Source organism: Ursus americanus, chromosome 36, assembly GCF_024610735.1.
Source record: "Ursus americanus isolate L20-20 chromosome 36, mUrsAme1.1.p, whole genome shotgun sequence".
In the NCBI taxonomy this organism is placed as follows: domain Eukaryota; kingdom Metazoa; phylum Chordata; class Mammalia; order Carnivora; family Ursidae; genus Ursus; species Ursus americanus.
In genome coordinates, this window is record NC_142162.1 from 1,334,305 (window position 1) to 1,358,153 (window position 23,849).

General features: G+C 51.8%; 3 protein-coding genes across 3 annotated transcripts in view; 2 read left to right on the forward strand and 1 right to left on the reverse strand.

Moving 5' to 3' along the window:
* Positions 1-66: 66 nt before the first annotated feature.
* On the forward strand, positions 67-3,748 carry DUOXA2 (dual oxidase maturation factor 2). The gene is made up of 6 exons (XM_045812271.2): positions 67-500; positions 1,590-1,647; positions 1,911-2,045; positions 2,295-2,508; positions 2,808-3,022; positions 3,385-3,748. The coding sequence occupies exons 1-6, from the start codon at positions 354-356 to the stop codon at positions 3,576-3,578; spliced, it is 963 nt and encodes a 320-aa protein (XP_045668227.1). The 5' UTR covers positions 67-353; the 3' UTR covers positions 3,579-3,748.
* Positions 3,749-4,060: 312 nt separating this feature from the next.
* DUOXA1 (dual oxidase maturation factor 1) lies at positions 4,061-13,003 on the reverse strand. Its single transcript, XM_045812270.2, has 7 exons — positions 12,705-13,003; positions 7,493-7,668; positions 7,097-7,154; positions 6,641-6,775; positions 6,201-6,414; positions 5,739-5,956; positions 4,061-5,031 (listed from the first exon to the last, which is right to left on the reverse strand). The coding sequence occupies exons 2-7, from the start codon at positions 7,637-7,639 to the stop codon at positions 4,775-4,777; spliced, it is 1,029 nt and encodes a 342-aa protein (XP_045668226.2). The 5' UTR covers positions 7,640-7,668; positions 12,705-13,003; the 3' UTR covers positions 4,061-4,774.
* A 2,571-nt stretch (positions 13,004-15,574) lies between these two features.
* Positions 15,575-23,849, forward strand: part of DUOX1 (dual oxidase 1) — a 31,217-nt gene continuing 22,942 nt past the window's right edge. The window contains exons 1-11 of the mRNA XM_045812265.2: positions 15,575-15,685; positions 17,757-17,840; positions 18,030-18,194; positions 19,471-19,658; positions 19,797-19,998; positions 20,129-20,295; positions 20,729-20,789; positions 20,926-21,022; positions 22,166-22,256; positions 23,222-23,324; positions 23,578-23,750. Coding sequence (XP_045668221.1) covers positions 15,628-15,685; positions 17,757-17,840; positions 18,030-18,194; positions 19,471-19,658; positions 19,797-19,998; positions 20,129-20,295; positions 20,729-20,789; positions 20,926-21,022; positions 22,166-22,256; positions 23,222-23,324; positions 23,578-23,750 — 1,389 coding nt within the window. The 5' untranslated portion in view covers positions 15,575-15,627. The remainder of the gene's footprint in view (positions 15,686-17,756; positions 17,841-18,029; positions 18,195-19,470; positions 19,659-19,796; positions 19,999-20,128; positions 20,296-20,728; positions 20,790-20,925; positions 21,023-22,165; positions 22,257-23,221; positions 23,325-23,577; positions 23,751-23,849) is intronic.

A 23,849-nucleotide genomic window follows, 5' to 3' on the forward strand; every position in this document is an offset into this window, starting at 1 on the left:
CCAAGCCCTGACATCCACCCAGCAAGCTTCCCAGGCTGTTATAAAAGGGCTCCATGTCCTGCACCACTTCCAAACACAGAGCGAACTACAGAGCTGCAAAAGTAACTGGCTATAGCCAGTGAGAAATAATTCCTCTCTCCTGCCTACTCAACCCCGCCTGGGCCAACCAAGAGCACTTGAAGTCAACCATCCGCAGTGCTTCCTTAGGGGCAAGTTGAAGAACTCAGACTTGACCAGCCCATTAAGTCCTGTCCAAGAACGCAGGGGATCGGGTAAAGAGAAGTGGGACCCGGCTCGGTTGCCAGGTTGGCACTTTTCCCTCTCCAGCGGACCCAGCTTGGCCCAGTTGCAGCATGACTCTGTGGAATGGAGAGCTGCCTTTCTACCCCCAGCCCCGGCATCCCCCCGGCTTCAGCGTCCCATTGCTCATCGTCATTCTGGTGTTCTTGGCCTTGGCTGCCAGCTTCCTGCTCATCTTGCCTGGGATTCGTGGTCAATCGGTAAGGGGGGTGCTGGATGCTTGGGCCTGAGGGTCATGGAAGATCTAGGACAGGTAATACTGTAACAGTGACCTCCATGAATAGTTAGATGAAACGTTGAACCAGAGGAGCATAGGTGGAGCAGACCCGGAAGTCTGGTGAAGCAAGCACCCCTCCCTGCCCGAGGACTGGGAGAGATGGAGGCCCTATATAAGACATTCTAGAGACTGACCCCACCTGGATCATCCAGGAGGCTGCTTCTGTGGAGAGTGGGTGCCCAGTCCAGTAATCCTGGGGCTAATTCTAGTCTTCACATGCTGCTGGAGTCTCTCCCCTCTCCTCAGACTGTAGCTACACTCCAGTCTCAACCTTCAGGTGATGACCAGTGGACCAGGTGGACAGAAACCAGCAGCTGAGATTGTTTCACTGGTGTGCTGGGTTGAGGTGCATGTGTATGGTTGCTCCCATCCTAAGGACTCAGGAACTCCCATGCAGGATTCAAAGTTGTAGCAGACTGAGGACTTTTCCTCGGACTCGCCCTTCTCCCAGAACCTAAGTTGTTTTTCAAGTCTAAGGGTACCTGGCTTCCCTGAGTCTTGATCTGTGTTGGTTTCCTTGGGAAACTGGTGCACCTAGGAATATCTGAGAGGCTGCATTCCCACCTTCTCTACTTGGCAACAGGACCCTGGGGCTGCCCTCTCCTGGGGGAGGTGACCCCAGCCTGCCTAGCACTTCTGGACTCACTGAGCCTCATCATAGTAGTGACTAGCCGGCAAGACCAGGACCGGGAGCCAGATAGCTGGGGGAGTAAAGGTGATGAGACAACACCAGGCAGAGAGCCAGGTTGCAGAATGGACTGGGAAATGGAGCTAGGGAGGCAGAAGTGCATGGCTGGAAAACATCAGAAATGCCAGCGGCTCAGAGGGACTTGCACAAAAAGCAAGACAGACTTTAGCTTCAAAACATCAGGAATGTAACTGGGAAAAGAGTGCGGGGCAAGAGGAGACAGTTGCAGGGGCACTAAAGATCTAGGTGGCATGGGGTCAAGGGAGGTCTTGGGGACTCTAGTTGGGCAGTTACCAGGCCTGACCTGGGTGCCTGTTCCTGCAGCGCTGGTTCTGGCTGGTGAGAGTTCTTCTCAGTCTGTTCATAGGCGCAGAAATTGTGGGTGAGTGTGGGTGCAGCAGATGGGGAGAGAACCTGGGGTGAGGATGGATGTGGGCAGAGGGCACCTGGGGAAATGGAGATTTGGGGTTTGTTTCCTGCTCTTCCCATTCTTCAGCTTTTCTAGTGCCCACTCTTCCACCCTTACTATGTATACCACCTTGGACCCCTAGACCCTCCATCTCTCTGCCCAGTGTCCTACCTGCCATCACCACTCTCCCCAATCCTCTCCCTGACCCTCCCCCCATACTGTGTCTTTCCCCACAGCCGTGCACTTTAGCGCACAATGGTCAGTGGGTGGGATGAACACCAACACATCCTACAAGGCCTTCAGTGCAGCACGAGTCAGCGCTAACGTTGGTCTCCATGTCGGCCTGGAAGGAATTAATATTACACTCAAAGGTGAGGGGGCTGGGGCAAAGTGAACTTCTGGATTGGCAGACCCCATGGTTGGGGGAGTGTAGCAGGGGCAGCTGAGGAAATCTCAGAACCCACAGGCTCGAATAGCTTTTAGTCCTCAAGGATCCGTGTTTTCCCCAACCGCTGCCAAACCCATGTCTCTCACAGCTCCCCTGTCCTAGGCGCGCTAGCTTAGTTGCGGTGTCCCGGATGGTGCGCAGCTCCAGGACACCGGCCGCCCTCCCTTCGCAGGGACCCCAGTGCAGCAGCTGAACGAGACCATAGACTACAACGAGCATTTCAACTGGCGTCTGGGTGAGAACTATGCCGAGGAGTACTCGAAAGCACTGGAGAAGGGGTTGCCCGATCCAGTTCTCTACTTGGCGGAGAAGTTCACCCCGAGCAGTCCCTGCGGGCTCTACCGCCAGTACCGCCTGGCGGGACACTATGCCTCCGCCACGCTGTGGTGAGCGCGGGAGAGAAGGCACGTGTGAGCGAGGGAGTGTCGGGCGGGGGCGTGCGAGCCAGAGGAGGGTGAGGTATAGTTGCAGCCCTACAGTGCCGGGAGAGGAAATACCTCCTCTTGAGGTCCGCACAGACCGTCGGAACCCAGAGAGACCCAGCAAAGGCTGGGAGTCGGCTGCTCTCCTGGACGGTTCCTCTGCGCCTTCGCCCTCCCAGCCCCGGCTTTCGTTCTGGGGTAGGGACACAGAGGAAGCGAGGCTGAGCGAAGCCAGCTCACAGTGCGGCGGGTCTTCTCCGCAGGGTGGCGTTCTGCTTCTGGCTCCTCTCCAACGCGCTGCTCTCCATGCCGGTCCCGCTCTACGGAGGCCTGGCTCTCCTGACCACCGGCGCCTTCACGCTCTTCTCCATCTTCGCCTTCGCCTCCATCTCCAGCGTGCCGCTCTGCCCGCTCCGCCTCGGCTCCTCCACGCTCACCACTCACTACGGTGCCGCCTTTTGGGTCACCCTGGCCACCGGTGAGGACCAAGGGGCGGATTCCTGGAGGCTGGGGGTGGGGACGGGATTTACACTGAGGTATGCTTTTTCCGTTTACAAAACGAGTTCACATATATTATCTAATTTGCTCCTCTTAATAGCTTCTAGAAGCGGGCACTGTTATGCCCATTTTACAGATGAGGCCAGAGGGTTCTGAGGGTTCCGTGGCTTGCCCCAGTTAGCACGTGCACTCACGTATCACCTAATCCGTATTAGAGGTCTTTTTGCCGTGTGGGTTGGGGGAAGAAATGCAAGGGGTAGCCCCCAGGAGTTGGAGGGGAGCAGGCCAGGTTCTGGCCTGGAGCCCTGACTACCCTGTGTCTTTCCATGGGCGCGGCTGCAGGAATCCTGTGCCTCCTTCTCGGAGTGGCGGTGGTGAGTCTCCACTACTCTCGACCGGGCGCGCTTCGCACCTTCTTGGACCGAAGTGTCAAGGACTATGGTAACCAGGTGAAAGGGAGCTTGCCTCTCATCCTGAACAACCCACTGCATAAGCAGTTTGGAGCCCTGGACTTCACGATCAGTACCAACCTTTGAGGGGGTATTCAACCTCGGATTCTTACCCGGCCTCGGCCACATGCGGGCTGTGTAGCAATATGGGCTCCAGCCAGGAGAGCTCCAGGAGGGTCACTGCTCCATGGGCACTGGGAAAAGCAGGCGGCCTCAGACGTGCCGCACTCCTGCCCCCGGGAGAAAGGTCTCCCAGGGTGAGCTGTAAATAAATTCTTTTTCTTTTTTTTATTTTTTAAACTTGTTTCTATTACATTCCATGGCTTTTCCAGGCTTGGGGAACATGAGTCCTCGGCCGACTTCCCTGGGTGGGAAGAACCTACTACATTCTCTCTGCCTTGCCACAAGGCTCTGGGAGAGGGGCGCCCTCTAGTGAGCCCAAAGGGGAACCCGCTGGAGCCAGCATCTTCGGGAGCTGCTCCAGATGGATGGCAGGTAGTGGTATCCAGACAGGTCACCCTCCCATTGGATCCCCCTCCGCTGGTTCAGCTGAGTCGACTAGGAGGGAATGACATTTCTGAGGTCATTTATTAACTCCAGTTTATTCACCAATTAAGAGGTAGTATCCAAGGGCTAATTGGGGTAGATGTCAGCAAGGCATAAAAATGTAAATCCTGGGATTTTTTTTTTTTATTAGGTAATGGCAAGACCTACAATCTTATTTGGCAAATTTGAGAAGTGAAGCTTAAAGATAAGGTAGCACACTTAGTTAATATTAGACCTGGGACAAGAAATATGGTTTCTTCTGCTGTCCAGGGCTTTCATTGTACCAAGAGATCACACAAGTAAAAGAAGAACAAAAGGGACCCAGGAAAAAAGAAAATAAGAGGTACAGAGAGATGAGGGGGACTACGTGGGAATCACACTGTGACCCCCAACCACGCACACACACAATGTAGATGAAACTGAGTTTCAATAAATTGCCCCTCAACGAGGCAAGGCATCAAGGGAAGGCAGGGTTGCTGTGCAGAAACAGGCAGCACCTGCTTTGTCTTAACACAGAGACAAGTTTTATAGACAGTCCCAATGTCTGTTGAGCATATTAGGGCTTTTTTTTTTTAAACACCAATAGAAAGAGGCTCTTTTTCCTACTCCACCTGCAAATTGGGGCTGGGGACAGGTCAGATACACCCCATCCTGCAGTTAGTTCTGGCAAATTTATGGGGCTCCAATGAGATCTGCAACCAGACTGGAAGTCCAGGTGTCCATCAGGGAGAAGAACCCTATAGGGCACAGTCAGGCTGTCTGCGACGCTCCTCCATACAGCATGCCTCAGAGGAAGCCTCTGACAAAGGAATGTCCTGGGGCTCAGGACTCTCAGCTATGGACCGGTATCGGGGGCTCAGGAGTCCCCCTTCCTCAGGATTCCACTCCAGTCCAGGATCTTCCCCTGTATTCTGGCTGAAGAAAGCCTTCAGCCTTTGGGGCCGCATCCTGTGGGCCACTGCCATTGCCAGCCCGAGCAGCATACAAAGCAGTCCTGGGGATGAGACAACAGGTGTCCTGCCTTGGTGATAATAACACCCTCCCAAGGACATCTCTCAAGAGCATCAGAACAACTCTAAGAGAATTGCTAGCATCCCTGTTTCAGGGCAACTTGGGCTCAGAGCAGTGACTGACTTAGGGTCATGCAGCTGGTGTGTCTCTGTTGGTCTGAGTTTTTGGACTCTAAGCCCAGTGCTCTTTGATTACATCTCAGAAGAGAGAGAGAAAGAGAGAACTCTGAAAACAGAGAACCCTGGGGGAAGAGCAGGGCACAGAGAAGGAGGCATGAGAAAGGGCATGAGAGAAGAGGAGAAAAGAAACGGCAGGACAATTTAAGGCTATGTGAGGCAGGGAAAGAGAAGGAAAGAGAAGGAATGGGGGACACAGAGAAGAGTGTTTGGGGAAAGTGGGCAGGGGCATAAGACTGGAAGATTTGGGAAAGACCTGGGTGGAGAGAGAGTTAGGGGATGAGGGAAATGACAGAGACAGAAGACTCAGGGAGTAGGCATCTATGGCAGGAGGAAGTGGAACTGGGGACACAAAGCCCAGAGGTGAGTGATGTAAGAGGGATAGGGCTTTAACTAGAGGAAAGGCATCCTGGCCCCCAGACACAGGCCCTCAACCCCCACCAATATGGCGGTCCCTGGCCCTCCTTCCCTGGCCCTAAGCCCGCCAGTGTCTGTCTTCAGGGCTGTACCTCACCTGTGGTCAATGTGATCCAGAAGGCAGGCCCATGGTGAGTGTGCAGCGTAGCAGTACCCAGGCGCAGAGCACAGGGTGATGTGAGTGATGTGGCCGTGGAGAAGAAGAGTAGTCCCAACAGCTGGAAGATGCCTGTGGCCAGCAGCATGTGGCCACCGTAGACCAGCACGGGCATGGACAGCATCACATTGGTCAGCAGCCAGCAGAGGAATGCCACCCTGGAGAGCCAGGACCCAGTGAAGGCTGGCCTAGACACCTCTACTTGGAAGGGCCCAAGGAGACTCAGGGACCCAAGAACACCCCAAAGATGTGAGATAGGGATTTCTGCCTATAGGTTTCCCAACCAAGCACAGTGGGGCTGGTGCCACCCTCTCCCACCAGAGATTTCCACATAAGTGGAGGAAAGATGGGTAGAAACTCCATTCCTGTGTCAGGCCAGCAGGGCCTCCAACCCACCCTCACCAGAGCATGGCTGAGGTATAGTGTCCCGCCAGGCGATACTGGCTGTGTAGACCACATGGGCTGTTTGGGGTGAACTTCTCAGCCAGGTAGAGCACGGGGTCCGGCAGCCCCTTCTCCAGTGCCTTTGTATACTCCTCAGCATAGTTTTCACCCAGGCGCCAGGTGAACTTCTCATTGTAATTGATGGTCTCATTCAGCTGCTGCACTGGGGTCCCTGGGGAATGGGGCAGTTGTGCTCAGCACGAACCCAAGGACCAGAGTGGGCATTTGCCTGGGTAAGGGCTCAGGGATGTCCTGGGGGGCAGGGGCAGAGGGATAGGAGCTGGTCTCAGTCTCTGGAAATTTCCCTTTCTACCATCCCCCCATTCTATAGATCCAAAATAGGTCCCAAACACACAGCAAAAGCTTCTCTTCCCTCACAGGTAAGAGCCATCCCTCACCTGTGAGTGTAATGTTGACTCCTCCTAGACCAACCTGCAGCCCAACATCAGCGCTGATCCATTCAGAACTGAAGGCCTTGTATGATGTGTTGGTGCTGACTCGGCCGACGAACCACTCAGAACTGAAATTCACGGCTGGGGTCGTATAGTTGGACGTATGGGAACTCAGAAAGGTCCAGGCATTACCGGATTAGAGTCAGAAGGAGAGCTAGAAGGGGTCTAGATCTGTTTTGCTCATAACCATATATCTGTTTACTAGCTCAGGGTCTGGCTCATGGTTAGTTTGTCTGAATAAAGCGGTCAGAATCCAAGATTTCCTTTGGTGACACTCTGCTTATGGCCCTCCCTCCCCGCCCTTCCCTGAACCAGAAGATGCCATGAGGAAACAAGGAGAGGAGAGGCTGGCTGCTGTGGGAACTAGATGGGACAGAGGCAGTTGCCCAGGATTACACTCACCCAGGATCACAGCCCCGATGAATAAGCTGGTCACCACTCGCAGCAGCCAGAACAGCCTCTGAGTCACAGGGTGGGTGGGTTTAGGAAGGAACACCCTCCTTCCAAATCCACCCTTCCTCTTTCCAGACTTGGGTGTGTGTGTGGGGGGGGGGGTGTTCTGAAACTGAGGTCACTTGGTCAATTGTGATCAAAGTGTCTGGCATATAATAGGTGCTCAATAATTATCCATTGAATCGATGAGTAGGGAGCTTCCTCCTAGGGGTGGGGGTGGGTGACACTTTCTCAGGACTGGAGTTTCTTTCCTGAGTCTGGTTGTAGTCAGAGAGTTTGGCCCCCTCACCTTGAGGCCAAGATCTCTCTGGGGCTGGGGTCTCCAGGGCTGGGCTTGTTTCTCACCATCTTGCCCCGAATGCCAGGCAGGATGATGATGAAGGTGACCAGTGCAGTCAGAAAGATGGCGATGATGACAGCCAATGTGGTGTCCATTGGGAAGATCGGCTTGCGGCCCACATAGAAGGGGAATATGTGTCCCAAAGTAGCCATTTTGCTGGGGTTGTGCAGGGAGGCGTATGCTGTAGGACAATAGATGTGTATGTCTATGTGCCAGGCACTGTTCTTGATGCTGGAGATACAGCAGGGGATAAACCAGACCAGGTCCCTCGTCTCTGGAGCTCAACAGATGCTACTGAGACTGCGATTCTGCTGCCCCTCTGCCATTCATCTCCCTATGTTTTGAATGTGAGGGAACAAGGGTCTTGGCAATCAGTCTCTGTTGCCCCATGCTCCTTTCCTAACCCGTGGGTCCCCTAAATCAGGGCTGCAACCACCCTCGAGGCTTCTCTGCTTCCTCTGGGACTGTCTTAAGAAATATAATTCTCTTTTTATCTCTCTCAGGCCTCCAGCACAATCAGACAGATCACAGGACATAAAAAGATTTATGTTTACTATCGAGTGAAGGCATAAGGGTGAAAGATGGTACAGATTACAAAAAGATTGGCTTTCCTTCTCAGTCCCCAAAGGAACAAAGGCCAGAGAGCTCTGCTAAGTATATAATCCAACCACATCATCAGAGGGCTGATTCCCAGTGCTGGCACTGCTCACACCGGTCTGCCCAGCTTTCTCAAGCACCCTGGCTGCAGCGCTGGCAACTCTAGAATAAACAAACTGAATTGAGTTCATTTCGTCTTACAGTCAGTGATCCCAGCTCTGCTAATATCCTTGTGTGTGATCTGTACTGGGGCCTTGGTTTGCCTGGGAGGTTCCATTATTTACAGTCTGACCAGGTAGTGTCTTGTTAAGTGATATAGTGACAGAGTAAGTTTGGAGTTGTGCAGCTCTGTGTTTGAATTCTGCCTCTGCCTCTTGCAAGTTACTTGGCCCCTACAGAGACGTGGTTTTATTACAAAATAGGGATGATAACATCTACCTCACAGGGTCATTGTGAGTGTGAAACAAGACTGTGTGTGTAAACTGCTAAGAAAAATACCTGAAACAGAGTGACATCAATAGATGGGAAAGAAGGGACATTTTACTACTCCCTTTACCTCTTTATCCAATCCTTCTTGGAGGGAACCCTGGGCTGGAATCAGTTCTGGGTCCAGTTCCAGTTCTTCACTAATTTTAAAACATTGGGCAGGCAAATGACAACCTCCCTGGCCCTTGGTTCCCTCATCTGCAATTGGATATGATGATCTCCTGGTACCCTCTGGTTCTAAATTCTGTGATTCTTCTATAATACCTTGTGGCTCTCAGCCTTCCACTCTCCTTCCAGGCCGGCCACCTCCTATGCTATCTCTGGGGGTAGCATTGTGTCAGGCAAAAAGACAAAGCGACAGACAGTTTTAACTTTTAATCCTATCTTTCGGAGAAATCACGTGACCTCTGAGTCTCAGTTTTTATGCGAAGTTTTGCTTTTTTTTCTTAACTCTGCAATTCTTCCACTCCAGAGGAATAGGTATCACTTTTCCTCCTGGGCTCTCCAATCCTGCCTAACTTCACTACCACCTTTCTCATTAGTCATCCCCTTTCTCTTTACAACTTTTCAGCTTCTCTTTCTCTGCTGGCTCCTTCTTCCAAGGATATGTGTAAATTTTTCCCATCTTAGGAACACAAAGAGAAGGGACTCTCTCCCTTGAACTTCTCAGTCGCTTCCAGCTACTCTCTTATCCCACTCTCCCCTCTTCACAGCCAGGCTTTCTGGAAGAATAAACTATGTTGGTGTTTTCATTGCTTTATTTCCCCAACCCATTGCAATCTGCCTTCTCTCTTTGACTTCTCTCTCTGACGTCTCCATTAGGTCACCACATGCTAAATCCAAAAGGAAATTTTCACTTCTCATCTTTCTTGACCTCCCTATGGTATTTGTTAGTGTGGACTATTTCCTCTTTCTTGTCTTCCTTGGAGCTCCATGACAGCATGCCCTCATGGGGCCCCTGCCTTTGGCCATTCCTTTTGTGGCTCCTTTGCTAGTCCTTCCTCCTTCTGAAATGTTTCTGTTTCCCGGAATTCTGTCTTGGCTTTCTTCTCCTAGCACTCTCCCTGATTCCCTAGGCAAACTCATCTATTCCCATGGCTGATGCTTCTCAAATCTATGTCTCCATGTAGACCTCTTACCTGGGCTCCAAACACAAAAAGTCCAATTGCCCCGTTGACATTTTCACTTGGTTTTCACATGGATGCCTCAGATTTAACAGGTCCCACACTGAATTCACTGTCTGCTCTGCTTTTTATTCTATTTTCTTTGTCTCTTTGGTGACATCACCATTGTACCAATAAAATAAATCAGAAAGCTAGACCATCTTACCTCCTAAATATTTCTTGAAACCATCCATGCATTTCCTTCCCTACTGCCCTGGTTCAGCCTCATTCTATCTTGCCTGATACCAGAACATTTTTTTTTCTAATAAGCAAATATAATCATTTTACTTCTTTGCTCTGGGTAAAGTCTAATCTCACAGTCACATATGAAGTCCTCTGTAATCTGATCTCATCTACCATTGCATCTCTGTCTTTGGCCCACCTAACCTCCATACTCAACTATTGGTCTCTCCCTGAATCTGACGTGCTCTCTCGAGTCTTCATGCCTTTGTATATGCTATGTCCTCTGACTGGAATGCTCTTACTCCTTAACAAACTTCTTTCATCCTTCAAGCCTCAGCTCGTGTTACCCCCTCTGTGAAGTTTCCTCTAATACCATTGGGCCAGTGTGGATGTTCCCACCTCTAACATTTTGATTGCATTTTGAATATACCTCCATGATCACAATAATTGCATCATATTGTAATTGTTTGAACATCAGTCTCCCCATTAGCTTCTAATCTCCATCTTTGCATCCCCTGCATGTAGCATATACTAATAAGTCTGTGGGTTGAATGAACGAATATATGAATGAGTGAGTTCTTCTCCCTGCAGGTGGCATCTTCTATTTCACACACAAGAGGGAGCTATGCTCCCTCTGTGCTCTAGACAGTATTAAACTCATTCAACATTAGTTGAGTTAGGGCTAAGGATTGGGCAGGAAGGGATTTGACCAACCCTGACCATTTTTAGTGCTTTCACAAAATTTTCAGAGACTCTCTTCTAATAGTTGGAATCCAAAGCATGAGTGTTCATATTTAATTGAATCTGAAACATTTTTTCAACTCTAACTAAAGATAAATAACTAAGAACTTGTGGATTAAGTTATCTTTTATAATATGTGATATGATATTTATTTTATTTATTGGCCTGAGAATTTTTTATCTATGACACCTAGACTGAAGCCATTATAATTGTGATGGAAAGCTATATTTTTTTAGAAAAGGCTATAAAATGTAGAATATCTTGGGTAATAAGGTAGGAAAATAAAGCAAGTTTGCTGATACTATGAATACATGTTATATGCTGAAATTTCAAAAACAAATATTTGCAATATAAGCAAATAATAGTGTAATGTATTTTGGTTAGTGTTACATGTTAACATTATTCCTGCATATATTTTAATGGGAGGTTGTAAAATATTTTACAAGAATGGCTCATCTCTATTAACATGGTGCTTCAAAGAAACATTAACAAAAGGCTCTCTATCTTAAGTACAAAAGAACAATGTTAACTTATTTCCAATTCTCCAGAATATTTATTAAATGTGACTAAAGAAAAAAGATAGTTGGTGAATAAAATTCACCTTCTTTAATTTCTTTTTGTTTAATTTAATGAATTAGATTTTCCTTAATTAATCTACATTGCCTAATCTAAAGTTAATTTTGGATGACCCTGATCCCAAATTAGTTTTAATTATTAAGGTAACAACCCTCTTGCATGAAGTGGTGGGACTGAAAGGAAAAGCCCTCATGCCCAGCCATCCTGCTTTTCCTTTAAAGCTTGTAGTTTCCCTCTGGAACATCTTCCTCCTTGGCTAGTCAAGGAGGATCTGACAGTAGAATTTCTTCCAATCTAAAAAAAATGTCTTGTCAGTCTTCACTCACTTCTCCCTAGCTCACCACCATGACTGGCAGATACACACATTGGACACTGACATAAGCACAAGATACAGTCAGACATACACCCACAGTTTCATGTAAACAGACATATAGACACAAGAAGAAAATAGTTCTCAGTAACATAGAGAACTAGATACATAAACCCTCAATCAGAGGCCCCAGTGACAAAACTGAGGTGCTTTCTCAATGGGGTGGGCCAATCCCCACACTCTGGGATCCTCCTTCCTCCCTGGCCTGGAGAAGTGAGGGCCACTTTTTCCCCTTTCTGAGCTCCCTTAAAATACTGAAGTATTTCTAATGCTCAGTTGTGTTTCAGACACAGTTACCTAACCCTTACCTATCTCAGGTTGAAGTGGGGTTCCTGTGGGTGCATGAGGGGTGGGCAAGAAGTAACGTTACACATCTTCAAGCAAATTCAGCCTGGTACAGCTGGTCTTCAGCATTCAAAGTTGTCACATGCTTTCTTAGTGCTCTGTGGCCCCTCTTGTAGCCTCCCTTTGCCCACCTCCCCCATCTTCTGGAACCCAGAAAGACTACTAATTCTCTGCAAAGGGGGAATAGGTGACATGGCTGGAGTTGCCACAAGCTCTGATTGATGATACACAGCTACTAGATTGTGATATTTTGTTTCTCTGGTTGGGGTTGATCCCATTCAAAGTTTATAGCTCTGGCTGGCTATGGCGACCCTGTCAGAACTCCTGTCCCAGCCTCTTCTCTTCAAGAAGGCGTGTGGACATGTGCATGTGTGTTGTTGCACTAAGGAGAGATTTAAGTGTTGAAATAGAAGATCTGAGAAGTGGGTTGAGGCAGGAATCCCCAGTAAGGGCTGAGGTGAGTAAGGAGTCCAGGGGTGTTGAATCAGGCAAGTCGCACTATCTAGGCTCCAGGTAAGCCGGGGTAAGGATTCCACGTGTGTAAACCTAGTGGCATTTATGGCCTCCTCTTAATTTCTTACCAAGCTCTCTTTGAGGAGCTCCCACTTGATCTGAATTTGCCCCGGTGGACGCTGGAAGTACGCCCCTAGGGGCCGGGGCCGGGCCGGCACTCTAAGGCCCCCTTCAAAACCCTCCCAGACCGCACGGAGCCCAGCACTCACGCCCGCCACTCGCACCCGGACCACTGTTTCCTACCTTCGCGTCTTGCAGACGGTGCGTGCGCGGAGGCCGCGCGGCTCGCCTCCTCCTTGCGGAAGCTCACGCGCAGCGCTCCTGCGGCTGGGATTAGGGCGGGAACCAGGTCCAGACGTTGTTACCGAAAGCGCACTCACTCCCTTTCTCTCGGCGGAGCTCGCTTCCCACCCCGCTCTTCTCCTAATTCACTGAAGGACCAGGCTTCGACCGGACAAACCGGGTCCGGGTGCTTCCCCGCCCGCCACTCCAAGTCGTTCTCAGCCTTCTCAGACCGCACCCGAGGCTCTGAGGCGCTGCTCCCGTCTTCAGCCTGGGACAAGAGGAGGGACCGTGCTCAAGAGCCGTCCCCTCCGCAGCCATCCCTCCGGCCCCTCCTCCCCCTGTCCCCTGCCCAGAACCCCGGGCGGCCCCGGCACAAACCTAGCGGTGATGCAGTCCGGGGGCCGGCGGGGCGCGGGCGGGGATCGAGGGCCTGAGACCCCGGGGGAGGGGGGGGGTGCCACAGACTCTTTCAGGGTCTTAGGACGAGTACCTTGCTTGGACGCCAGGCCTGGTCTGCCGTCATTGGCCGATCCTCTTGGTCTTGGAGACCAGATTCGAAGGTGTGGAGAGTTTGGGGGAGCGCATCCCCGGTCCCCCCGCACCCTCTCGGTCTTCCGCCCACTCCCCAGCCCCAGCAGACTTGCCCTTTTCCAAGTGGCCGCACTAGCCGAGCCCTCGCCACGGACGGGACAGATCCCCCTGCCTGCGGCCTGCGAGCGGCGCCGTCTCACCTGGCGCGTCCCCGTCCCCTCGAGCGCCTCGGTGGGTCCCGGGCGCGCCGGCTGGCAGCCCGCCCCACTCCGCCCCGCCCCGCCTCAGACCCGGCCGCGCCGTCCCTTCATCTCCCCCAGCCCCGCCCGCGCGGCGCAGAGCTGCGGAGGAAGCCGGCGGGGAGCGGGCGTCGCGGCCCAGCCGCGAGCCAGGAGGGAGCCAATCCGCACTGCGGGGTCGAGGGACGCCGCGGCCACAGGTCAGACTCAGAAGGGGTTCTCGCGCCCGCGGGCCTAGGCGCTCCGGGGGAAGGGAGCTCCACCCGCGTGGCCTCCGCGGAGTGCGCCCCAGCTCCGCCACGCTTTTTTGGCGAAAGGGTAATTCTAGCCCGGGCCCCCCGGCGCCTCCGTTATTAGCCTGAGGCTAAAATGGAGCCTGTTCAGGCCTATTCTCCCCCGCCCCCCCCCCCCCACCACCAAGTTTTAGGTTCTTCGAGAACTGGGAATATCGGGTGGCCTAGTTTGCTTGGGCCTAAGAGATCTCTCTAGAGTTCTTCCTGACACCAGCACATTATGCCAGGGAGGGAACTTCGGGCTTTTAGAGTCCACGCTTCCCCTCAGCCTTCCCTTTGGACCAGGTTGGAATCATTATGGCCTTGGCTTATATTTCCCCCATGCCAGGGACACCATTGTAGGGCTTCAGGCTGGAAAAGTAGCCATGTGGGACAAGAACAAGGGTAGCCCTGTGTTCTCTCCCTGGTTCTGCCACTGCCCGGGCTTCACTGCCCTGTCATAAAGTTATGCCTTCCACTCAAGGCTATTAGAAAGTTACTGAACCAATGTTGTTGTATAAATCATTGTGGCTACCCTCCCAAAAGGAGTGGTTATTAAGCATGCCCACATTCGTCTTCAGATTTATTCCCACAGCCTGGCCTGAAAGCTCACTGCATGGTTTTACAGGCTGAGTGGTCTCTGGGACCCAGGATCCTGAAGTGGAAGGGGGAAGGGGCAGAGCATCCTAGATCATGGAGGGACCACTATGGCCACTTCAGCATGTCCATCCTTTTTACTTCAACTGTTTGGAGCCCTGCTCTTCACACACTATCAAAGGTCACCATCTGGACAGTCTCTGGGATGGAGTGGGTGGAGTGGCTGAGCTTTTGAGTTATGACAGGGCCTAAGGTTCTTCACCTGTTTAATGGGAGATGGCAAGTTGGGATGAGGTCACCCTCCGGGGCTCCTCCTCTGGGACTAGACAACCTGTTCAGGAGTCCTGAGGGTTTGGTTTGAGATAAGACTTTCTCTGAGCTTCCACTTTCTTCCACTAGATAGTTCCCCAGTCCCACCGCTCACCCTCCAGTTTCTATGTGGCGTTTAGAAGATCTTTACTGGCCTGCGGCCCTCCCTGTGCCAGTTAGGAGTTACGGCTTGAGTCCCCTGCTGCCTCTGTTTCCCTGTTGTCCCTGGGTGGTTTGTTGGCCTGGGGAGAGACAGCAGAAAGCTGGCACCAAACACAGGAGCACCTGGCGCTGCATTCTTTGAGTCTACTGAGAGGAGCCACGCTCCAGCCCACCCTCTCTCTGCATCACATTTACATAACACCTGTCACCTTTCTGGCTTTGAATTCAACCTCATTCTCACTTTTGATTCTGGCAACCATGCTAGGAGATAGACAGTTCAGGCATGTTTACTCCCATAGCTGGAAAAGGTAACCAAGGTCCAGACCAGATAAGTGACCTGCCTAAGACCACACTCGTGGACTAGCAGCAGCTCAGTGTCCTGGCCCCCAAGCAAGGCTCTATCCAAGGAACATACACTCTGGGAAGCTGGGCCAAAGCAAGGTTTTTCAGTTAATCTAAGAAGGTAAGTCCAAGAAGGCACAGATTTCTGTCTGCTTTGTTCATCACTTAATCTCCAGTTCCTAGGTCAGTGCCTGATACATAGTGGGGGCTTGTCAAGTGTTTATTGAATGAATAAATGAAAGATTCTTGGGAGACAGTGAGTCTCCTACTCTGTTTCCCACTGTGGTGTTGGCCAAGGCCTCACCTAGATTCACAGAGGTCTCCCGAGGGCCTGGCCTGATTCTCCTGAATTGCTGGGACTCATTCTTTTTTTTCTAGGGTCTCCATTTTAGGGTGTTTTAAGACCTAAGGCCTATTATCATATTCATCATGGGCTTCTGCCTGGCTCTGGCATGGACACTCCTAGTTGGGTCGTGGACATCCGTCGGTGAGTATAGATGGAAGAAGTATAGCTAGGAACAGAGGAACCCTCCTGTGTCAGCATCTCCTATTTCATTCCTTTCAGTGTGGCGGCCCTTTCTCTCTCCTCTGTGTTCTCTCTTTCTTCATAAAGCAAAGACCCCTGGTCCCAAGTGGGAAAAGACTGATGAGGCATACAAGACAATAAAGGATCTTGTGGTCAGACTAGACCCAAAGCTGAAGGGAAGTCACAATGTTTTAAAACGAAAAAAAACAAAAACAAAAACAAAAACAAAAAAAAGACAACCACCACCACTAATATGGTCCATTCGAGTTCATCTTGTTACTGTCAGCTTTGGACAGTCTCTTACTAGAATCTGAAGCCATTTGCTGAAGTCTGGGCCTCTGAGAAGGAAGGAGGCTTAAGGTGCTACAAGTTAGGTTAGAAAGAGCCAGTTCCTGGCGTGCCTGGGTGGCTCGGTCGGTTAAGTGTCTGCCTTCAGTGTGGGTCATGATCCCAGGTGGGATAGAGCCCTGCACTGAGCCCTACATCAAGCCCCACATCTGGCTCCTGAGCCTGCTTCTCCCTCTCCCTCTGCTGCTCCCCCTGCTTCTGCTCTTTCTTGCTCTCTCAAATAAATAAATAAAACCTTAAAAAAAAAAAAAAGCCAGTTCCTTATCATCAGGGATGGGAGGATACAAGAAAAGGAAGCAAGAGAAAACCTGTGGAATGATCTATTCTGACTGGAGGCAATAGACCCCTGCAGCTTCTCCCAGGACAGAGCTGTTCACATTCCCATTCCTTCCTGCTCTCTCTTTGCCTTGATCTTGAATTTTCCTTTTCTAGTTAGCTCTTGCCACTTATTCCCAGGAGGCATTCTCCCTTATGCTCTCCCCCAAAGACCCTCCTCCCCCTTGTTCTGCCACTAGTTCCTCTTATTTTAGAGATCACATATATGTAGTTGTCCTAGCTCGTGCTCCAAGTCCTGTATCCTTAGTTGAGTTCTTTGCTCAAACATCAGGGCCTGAGTCATTTTTCTTCTCTGACCTGCTGGTGAGTGAGTGTGCACACATGGGAGTGCGGGGCAGGAGGGTAGCTCTGAGATCTTGTCCTTGGACTGAGTAGAAAGACAATCAGGAATGGGTCTCTCCATGGCTGATAAGGGTCCTTTTCTTTGTTCTGTTCTCTGAAGTGAGCAGAGAGGGAGCTGTAGCCCTGTCGCCTTCTAGTTTGGGGAAAGGAATCTGACTGGTCACCTGATCTACTGACCAGAAGGACCTCCATTCCATCTCTGATTCTGAACCTTTCCCTCTTCCCTCACTGCCTGAGTTCTTCCCTCAACAACTGAGTGCTCTCTCCCAGATCCTAGTTTTTGGAAAGTATAATAGGGTCAATAAGAGGAATTACATGAGGAACATGATTCCTCAAAGGAGGAGGCGGCAAGGTTCTCCCATGACCAGGAAGTCCCTGATCCCACCCCCAGAAACTGGAAAAGAGACCAGAGTAGCAACAGGCGGCAGAGCCACAGCCCCAGGGCCCACACACTTGCGGGGGTGGGGGGGGTGGGGGGGGCTCTGCTCAGCAGGAGAGGGCCAAGCCCCTCTCCACACTGCCCGTACCCAGGGAGTGGTCACAGAATGACCTCTCCTTTCCTGAGTGGAAGAGTGGTTGGCTTTTGGGCAATGGCTGGCTCTTGCTCCGTATATCTTAGGGCTGGGAATGGTTTCTGTCCTGCCTTGTCCCTAGGGAGCTGAGGGGTGAGGGCAGTAGAAGGCTCCTGCATGCCCTTCCACATTGCCACTGTTCTCCAGCTTTGTCTTGTTCTCTGAGGTCATTTGTCAGCACACACTGCCCCTGCCTACACTGCTTCAGGGCTCCCTGCCATGTTCCCCCCACTGAGCAGCTAGAAGAATGAGCTTGAGTTTGGATATCACTTTGTCCTTGGTTCTCTCCCTCCACCGCCTACCTTCCACACTGTGCTGGGTTTCCACCTTCTGCTGCTCCCCTTGCCAGGCTACCAAGACGCATATCCTGCAGGCTTGCCTGTCCTCTCATGCCTGGACTTGCCCAGCTGCCCCTTTCCTCTGTTCTCACACAGGAACTCAGAACCCCATTTCCTGGGAGGTGCAGCGATTTGATGGGTGGTACAACAACCTCATGGAGCACAGATGGGGCAGCAAAGGTAGGTGAGGGCCAAATGGAAACAGGCCTAGGGGCAGGGTTACCCAAAGGGGCAAGGGCTGGCAGGTACCAGCAGAGGCTCATGCATTCTTAAGGTTTTAGGATCTGTGGTATGGAGGGAAGCCTGGGAGAGGGGAGGTAAGGGAGCCCCACTGAGGACTTATCTTTGTTCCTATCCCTCCTACCCCAGGCTCTCGGCTCCAGCGGCTGGTTCCAGCCAGTTATGCAGATGGTGTGTACCAGCCCTTGGGAGAACCCCACCTGCCCAACCCCAGAGACCTTAGCAACACTGCCATGAGGGGCCCTGCAGGGCAGGCCTCCCTGCGAAACCGAACAGTGCTGGGAGTCTTCTTTGGTGAGGGCCTCAACCTCTAGGAGAGGGAGGCCAGTAGGGTCAGCTGGACACCTCTATGTCTGAGGGGGGAGTCAGGAAGTGAGGGAGAGAAGTGATGGTGGATCTTAGAGATGGGGGTGAGAGATGAAGGGGCAGGCAATGGGATGGGGTATTCTTACCCAAAACTGGATTTGCCTCTTGGTGGGTATTTAGCCAAAAGACACAAGAAAGCCAAGATTAGAAAGAGTTTTACTTGGAACAAGTAAGGGAAAACATGGAGGATATTTCCCAAAGCAGTCTGTTCCCAAATAACAAAACTGGGGAAGTTTTAAGCTAAGGGTACGTATGGATTCACGAAGGCACTTGTGCAATGGAGAATTCAGCCTAGAATTTAGGCTAAAGTCATCACAGAATGACAGAGTCCAGGTCTTAATTGATGGAAGTCACAAGGGCCAGCAAGGGTTGGCATCAATTGTCTGCCTTTAATCGATCTGATACCTGAGTATTCAAAGAAGTTTAAATCCTGCAAAGATAACTCAAGAATGTGCTTTGAGCAAATAGTCATAAATCACAAGATGTCTGGGGCCTAAAATGATTTTTCTTAAGTCAAGAAAGCTATGTCTTGTATTTCTTTTTCTGGAGAAGAAAAAGTAGAGGGAGAAAGTCTGATTGGGGGAGGCATAAATTTTGCCCCACATTGAGCTGCTGATGGGACTACAGGTAGAGGCTGGAGCATGACAATAATCTGGTAGGGGCTCTTGGTGGACCCTGTTCTCACTCATTGCCCCTGTGACTCCTGGAACAGTCTCAGGCCAGGGTTCTGATTTTGACAAGAGCGCTGGTGGGCCAGGGTGTCAAAATGGGGGTGCTAGGGTGGGTGGTCTGACCCCAGTGACTGTGGGTTGTTGGCTCCCAACAGGTATGTTGGGCTCCTGCTGGCCACCCAAGGTGCCTACATTTGATTCCCAGTGTCCGGTGTTGTAGTGAGACTGGCAGGTTCTCTGGGCAGGGCTGCTCCCAGATGCATGTTGGAGCAGGTGTTCCCAGCCTGACTGCCTAGGTACACTCACCCGGCACCTCCCAGTTACCAAGGAGAGGACCAAACCGGCAATGAAAACAGTTTGGACCAGGGTGTAACAAAGCACTGGGAAAGGTGGAGGAGGTCAAGACTTGGACTTGCCAAAAATGGCTGAGTCGTCTTTTGAAGCTTCAAAGAGAGTCAGGGAGACTAGATACCTGATGCTGAAGGGAGAGTGGTCCTTAGCTGGTCCTTGCACGCCCTCCCCGTTGTGGACAGGCTACCATGTGCTCTCGGACCTGGTGAGCGTGGAGACCCCGGGCTGCCCAGCCGAGTTTCTCAACATCCACATCCCGCCCGGGGACCCGGTGTTCGACCCTGACCGGAGCGGGAACGTGGTCCTCCCCTTCCAGAGGAGCCGCTGGGACCCGGAGACCGGACAGAGCCCCAGTAATCCCCGGGACCTGGTGAGACCAGACGGGCGGGGTCCCGGGTTCTGGGCCGGGCCGGGCGGGGAGAGACTCCTACCCCCTCGCCCACCGACACCCGTCTCCGCTACCCGACCCCGGGCTCACCCGAGGCTCACCCTCGTGGTGCCCCCGCAGACCAACGAGGTGACGGGCTGGCTGGACGGCAGCGCCATCTATGGCTCCTCGCACTCGTGGAGCGACGCGCTGCGGAGCTTCTCCGGCGGGCAGCTGGCTTCGGGGCCCGACCCCGCCTTCCCCCGCGACGCACAAAGCCCCCTGCTCATGTGGACGGCGCCCGACCCTGCCACCGGACAGCGCGGGCCCGGGGGGCTGTACGGTGAGGCGGCGGGGCGGGGCGGGCTGCGGCTGCGCGGGGCGGCGCGGGGCGGGCTGCGGGCGGCAAAGTTGCGCTGCCCGTGGTCACGCCGCCGCTCATCTCCTCCCCTGCGGCGCCCCGTCGCGTGTAGCCTTCGGGGCGGAGCGAGGGAACCGCGACCCCTTCCTGCAGGCGCTGGGCCTGCTGTGGTTCCGCTACCACAACCTGTGCGCGCAGCGGCTGGCCCGCGAGCACCCGCAATGGGGGGACGAGGAGCTGTTCCAGCACGCGCGCAAGAGGGTCATCGCCACTTACCAGGTCAGTCACTCGGCCTCTCTCCGTCCTCCCTCCCCTCCTTCCGCCCCCCCCCCCCCCGCCCGTTGCTGCGCGGGAGACTCCGCTGCCCCGCAGAGCCCTCCATCCTCGCACAAGCAGCCCCCAGAAACGCCCTTTTCCAGGAGGACACTGCTCCCCAGAACTGGAGCTAGCGTCTAGGAATGGACCCCGAAGATGAGGAGCAGGCGAAAGGCTATTATACACGAGACTGGGCTGTGGTTATTAGTTATTAGCCCACTCCCACCCCCTGTTCCTAGTGGGGCACAGGCCTCCGCACCTGTCCTGTTGCATTTGCCCCCCTCGTGACTGCCCCTGCCTGGCCCTCATCTCCCACCTAAGCCTTCCTTGGGCTCAGACCCCTCCCAGCGTGGCTGCTCCAGCACTTGCCTCCCTTTTGCCCTCTCTTGACCCTCAGAACATCGTTCTGTATGAGTGGCTGCCCAGCTTCCTGCAGAAAACACCCCCCAAGTATGCAGGTGAGGGGATGGGGAAGGAGAATGGGAGAGCTAGCAGGAGTTTTTTGGGGCAGGGAGAAGGGGTGTGTGTGGGGGGGGAGGCTGGGTGGTTTAAGGGCTAAGTGTTACTATCCTCCCTCTTCTCCCCTTCCCCCAGGACACAACCCTTTCCTGGACCCCAGCATCTCCCCAGAGTTCCTGGCCGCTTCTGAGCAATTCTTCTCTACCATGGTGCCTCCTGGCGTCTACATGAGGTGAGGGCAAAGTGCAAAGGTTTGTGTGTTGGGAGGAGTGGGGATGTCATTTGAGAAAAATCTGTCCTCAGGAGCCCTCAGGAAAGGATTATCAGTCTGAAGTGTGCTAATTTCCCCCAGAGAACAGTGAATTTGGAGGGGGAAGAACAATTGTTAAAAAAAGACATCATTGTGATTTTTAAGCACTTTATGTCCGTTTTCCTACAGCTGGTGTATATATTAACTCCCCAGTTAAACACAGGCTAATTGAGGCTGAGGGTGAGTCACAAAGCCTGCTGGTCTGAACCTTAGGTCTTGACACTGCACTGGGGGCATTTTTAGCTATAAGCATAGGACCTGGGTCTTGTGGGGAATTATAATAAAAAAAGTGTGAGAGCTGAAGAAAAATTTTGACTCCAAAATAATGAAAAGGGAATTTTAAACTAAAAAATATATATTTAATTAAATGTATATGGAACAAAACATTTCAGTTTATTTTTTTACAATTGCATTATAATTTAAAAACAATTCATAGGTTAGGGATGCCTGGGTGGCTCAGGCAGTTAAGCAGCTGCTTTGGGCTCAGGTCAAGATCTCAAGGTTCTAGGATTGAGCCCACATCAGGCTCTCTGCTTAGCAGGGAGTCTGCTTCTCCCTGTCCCTCTCCCTCTGCCCCTTCGCCCTGCTCATACTCGCACTCTCTCTGTCAAATAAATAAATAAAATATTTTTTAAAAAAACAATTCAGAGGTTAGATTTTCTTACTCCGAAACAATTTTTGGATATGCCTAATAATAGCCAAGAAATCATAGCAATGGACTTATCCACAGATAAGTAATTTCAAAAAGAACAATGAAAAATCCTTTTAAAATGTTTTACATATATATATATATATATCATATATATGGTATATAAACTCTCTCTTTGGGAATCAGGAGAGAAGAGATGCTTTAAACAGAGCCCCATGCTGTTCAGTAATATATATATAGACAGAGAAATGGAGAAAAAGATGGGGGAGGGGAAGCATGCACATGCTTTGGGTACATTTTTAAATGTTTACAATGACCTGGGTCCCTGGCTATATATAGTCTTGGAGACCAGAGCTGATGGCTAACTTTAGGACCCCATGGCCTCAGTCATCACTCCCCTGCTCCTTGCATTTCAGAAATGCCAGTTGTCACTTCCAGGAGGTCATCAATAGGAACTCAAGTACCTCCAGAGCTCTCCGGGTCTGCAATAGCTACTGGAGCCGAAAGGTCAGCGCTGGGGGCACATACATGGGTGTGTGTGTGTGTGTGTGTGTGTGTGTGTGTGTGTATGTGTATCTGAGGTATGTGATGAAGGTGGGCAGTAGGGCCCAGGCAGCCAGGTGTACATGCTCAAGAGTCAGTCCCCCACCCCCACCTCAGGGCTGTGTGAGGGACAGCGAGGCCTATGCAGGTGTTACTTGACATTCATTGCTTCACTGTAGATTTTTCTTCTCCCTTGACAGCTCTGAGTCCCCAGTAGGCCTTGGGGTACCCCAGCCATCCCATGCCCCAAGGAAATGTCTGAATTAGACATACCTAAGACAGTGAATGTGTATGTTGAGGGGGGAACAAGGAGGAGGGAAGAATTCTGAGCTTATCAGGGATAATCTGTCCATCCAATCCAGGCTAGTGTGGGTGAAGAGCACTGACAAATAATTTAAAGCAAAATCCAATACTTTGTGTAAAGGAGAAGTGAGGTGGGAGGAAAGGGGAGAAGAGGAAAGCTCAGAATCAAAGTCATAGAGCTGAATTGAAGGAGATCTCAGTATCCTCCTAATTATTTTAATTTAATTTAACTTAATTTAATATTATCCCTAATGCCCTTTTTATTAAGGGAAGGGCACTGAGTTCAGAGAGGTCCTGTGAGTTGCCCATGGTCACACAGCTGTTCACTAACAGAGCAAGGACCAAGACCTAGATGTTCTAGTGCCTTTGTCAATCATACTGTCAAGTCTCCTAAAATAGAAGTAAAGTTTTAGATCCGTTGTGTGTTGTGGAGACCTGTCTCTCAGCAGCATGAGCTTGGATGGGGACATCATTCACCCTGAGTGGGGAATCAACCTATGGAGGAGGAATGGCCTGTTGGTTTCAGAGGGAACATCAGCACTGGGTGGTCCCAGGACATGGACTGTGGTGTGGGGAGAGCCTGTCTGCTCAACCTCCAACCCCATCTTCCCTCCCCATTCCCAAAGCATCCAAATCTACGAAGAGCTGAAGATGTGGACGCGCTGCTGCTGGGCATGGCCTCCCAGATCGCTGAGCGAGAGGACCATGTCGTGGTTGAGGATGTGCTAGGTGAGGCTGAGGCTGTCCCTGCAGGCTGTGCACTGTTGTCACCTGGGTGGGGATTCTGCTGGAGCTCCAGTGTCAGGCCAGGAGGAGTGACTGGGGCTGGGAGCCTGCACTCTTTCACTGCTCAGACACCTGTTGACCATGGTTCCCTCTGTGTGATTCTGGTCCCCCTGGGGCTGGTTGGATACTGGGTCCTGGGCTAGTGGAGCTGTGGTGGCCGGGCGCTCCCTCAGATTCTCTGCTATTTCATCCCCAGATTTCTGGCCTGGACCCCTGAAGTTTTCTCGTACAGACCACCTGGCTGGCTGCCTGCAGAGGGGCCGGGATCTGGGCCTGCCCTCTTATACCAAGGCCAGGGAAGCACTGGGTCTGCCTCCCATTACCAGATGGCAGGACATCAACCCTGCACTCTCCCAGAGCAACCACACCGTAAGGAGGGGTTGGGACCCAGAGGGCAGGGTGGGAGGGCCAAGGCACATTGGCCCAAGACATGGAAGGAAGGCAGTGAGGTACAAACACTAGAGACAA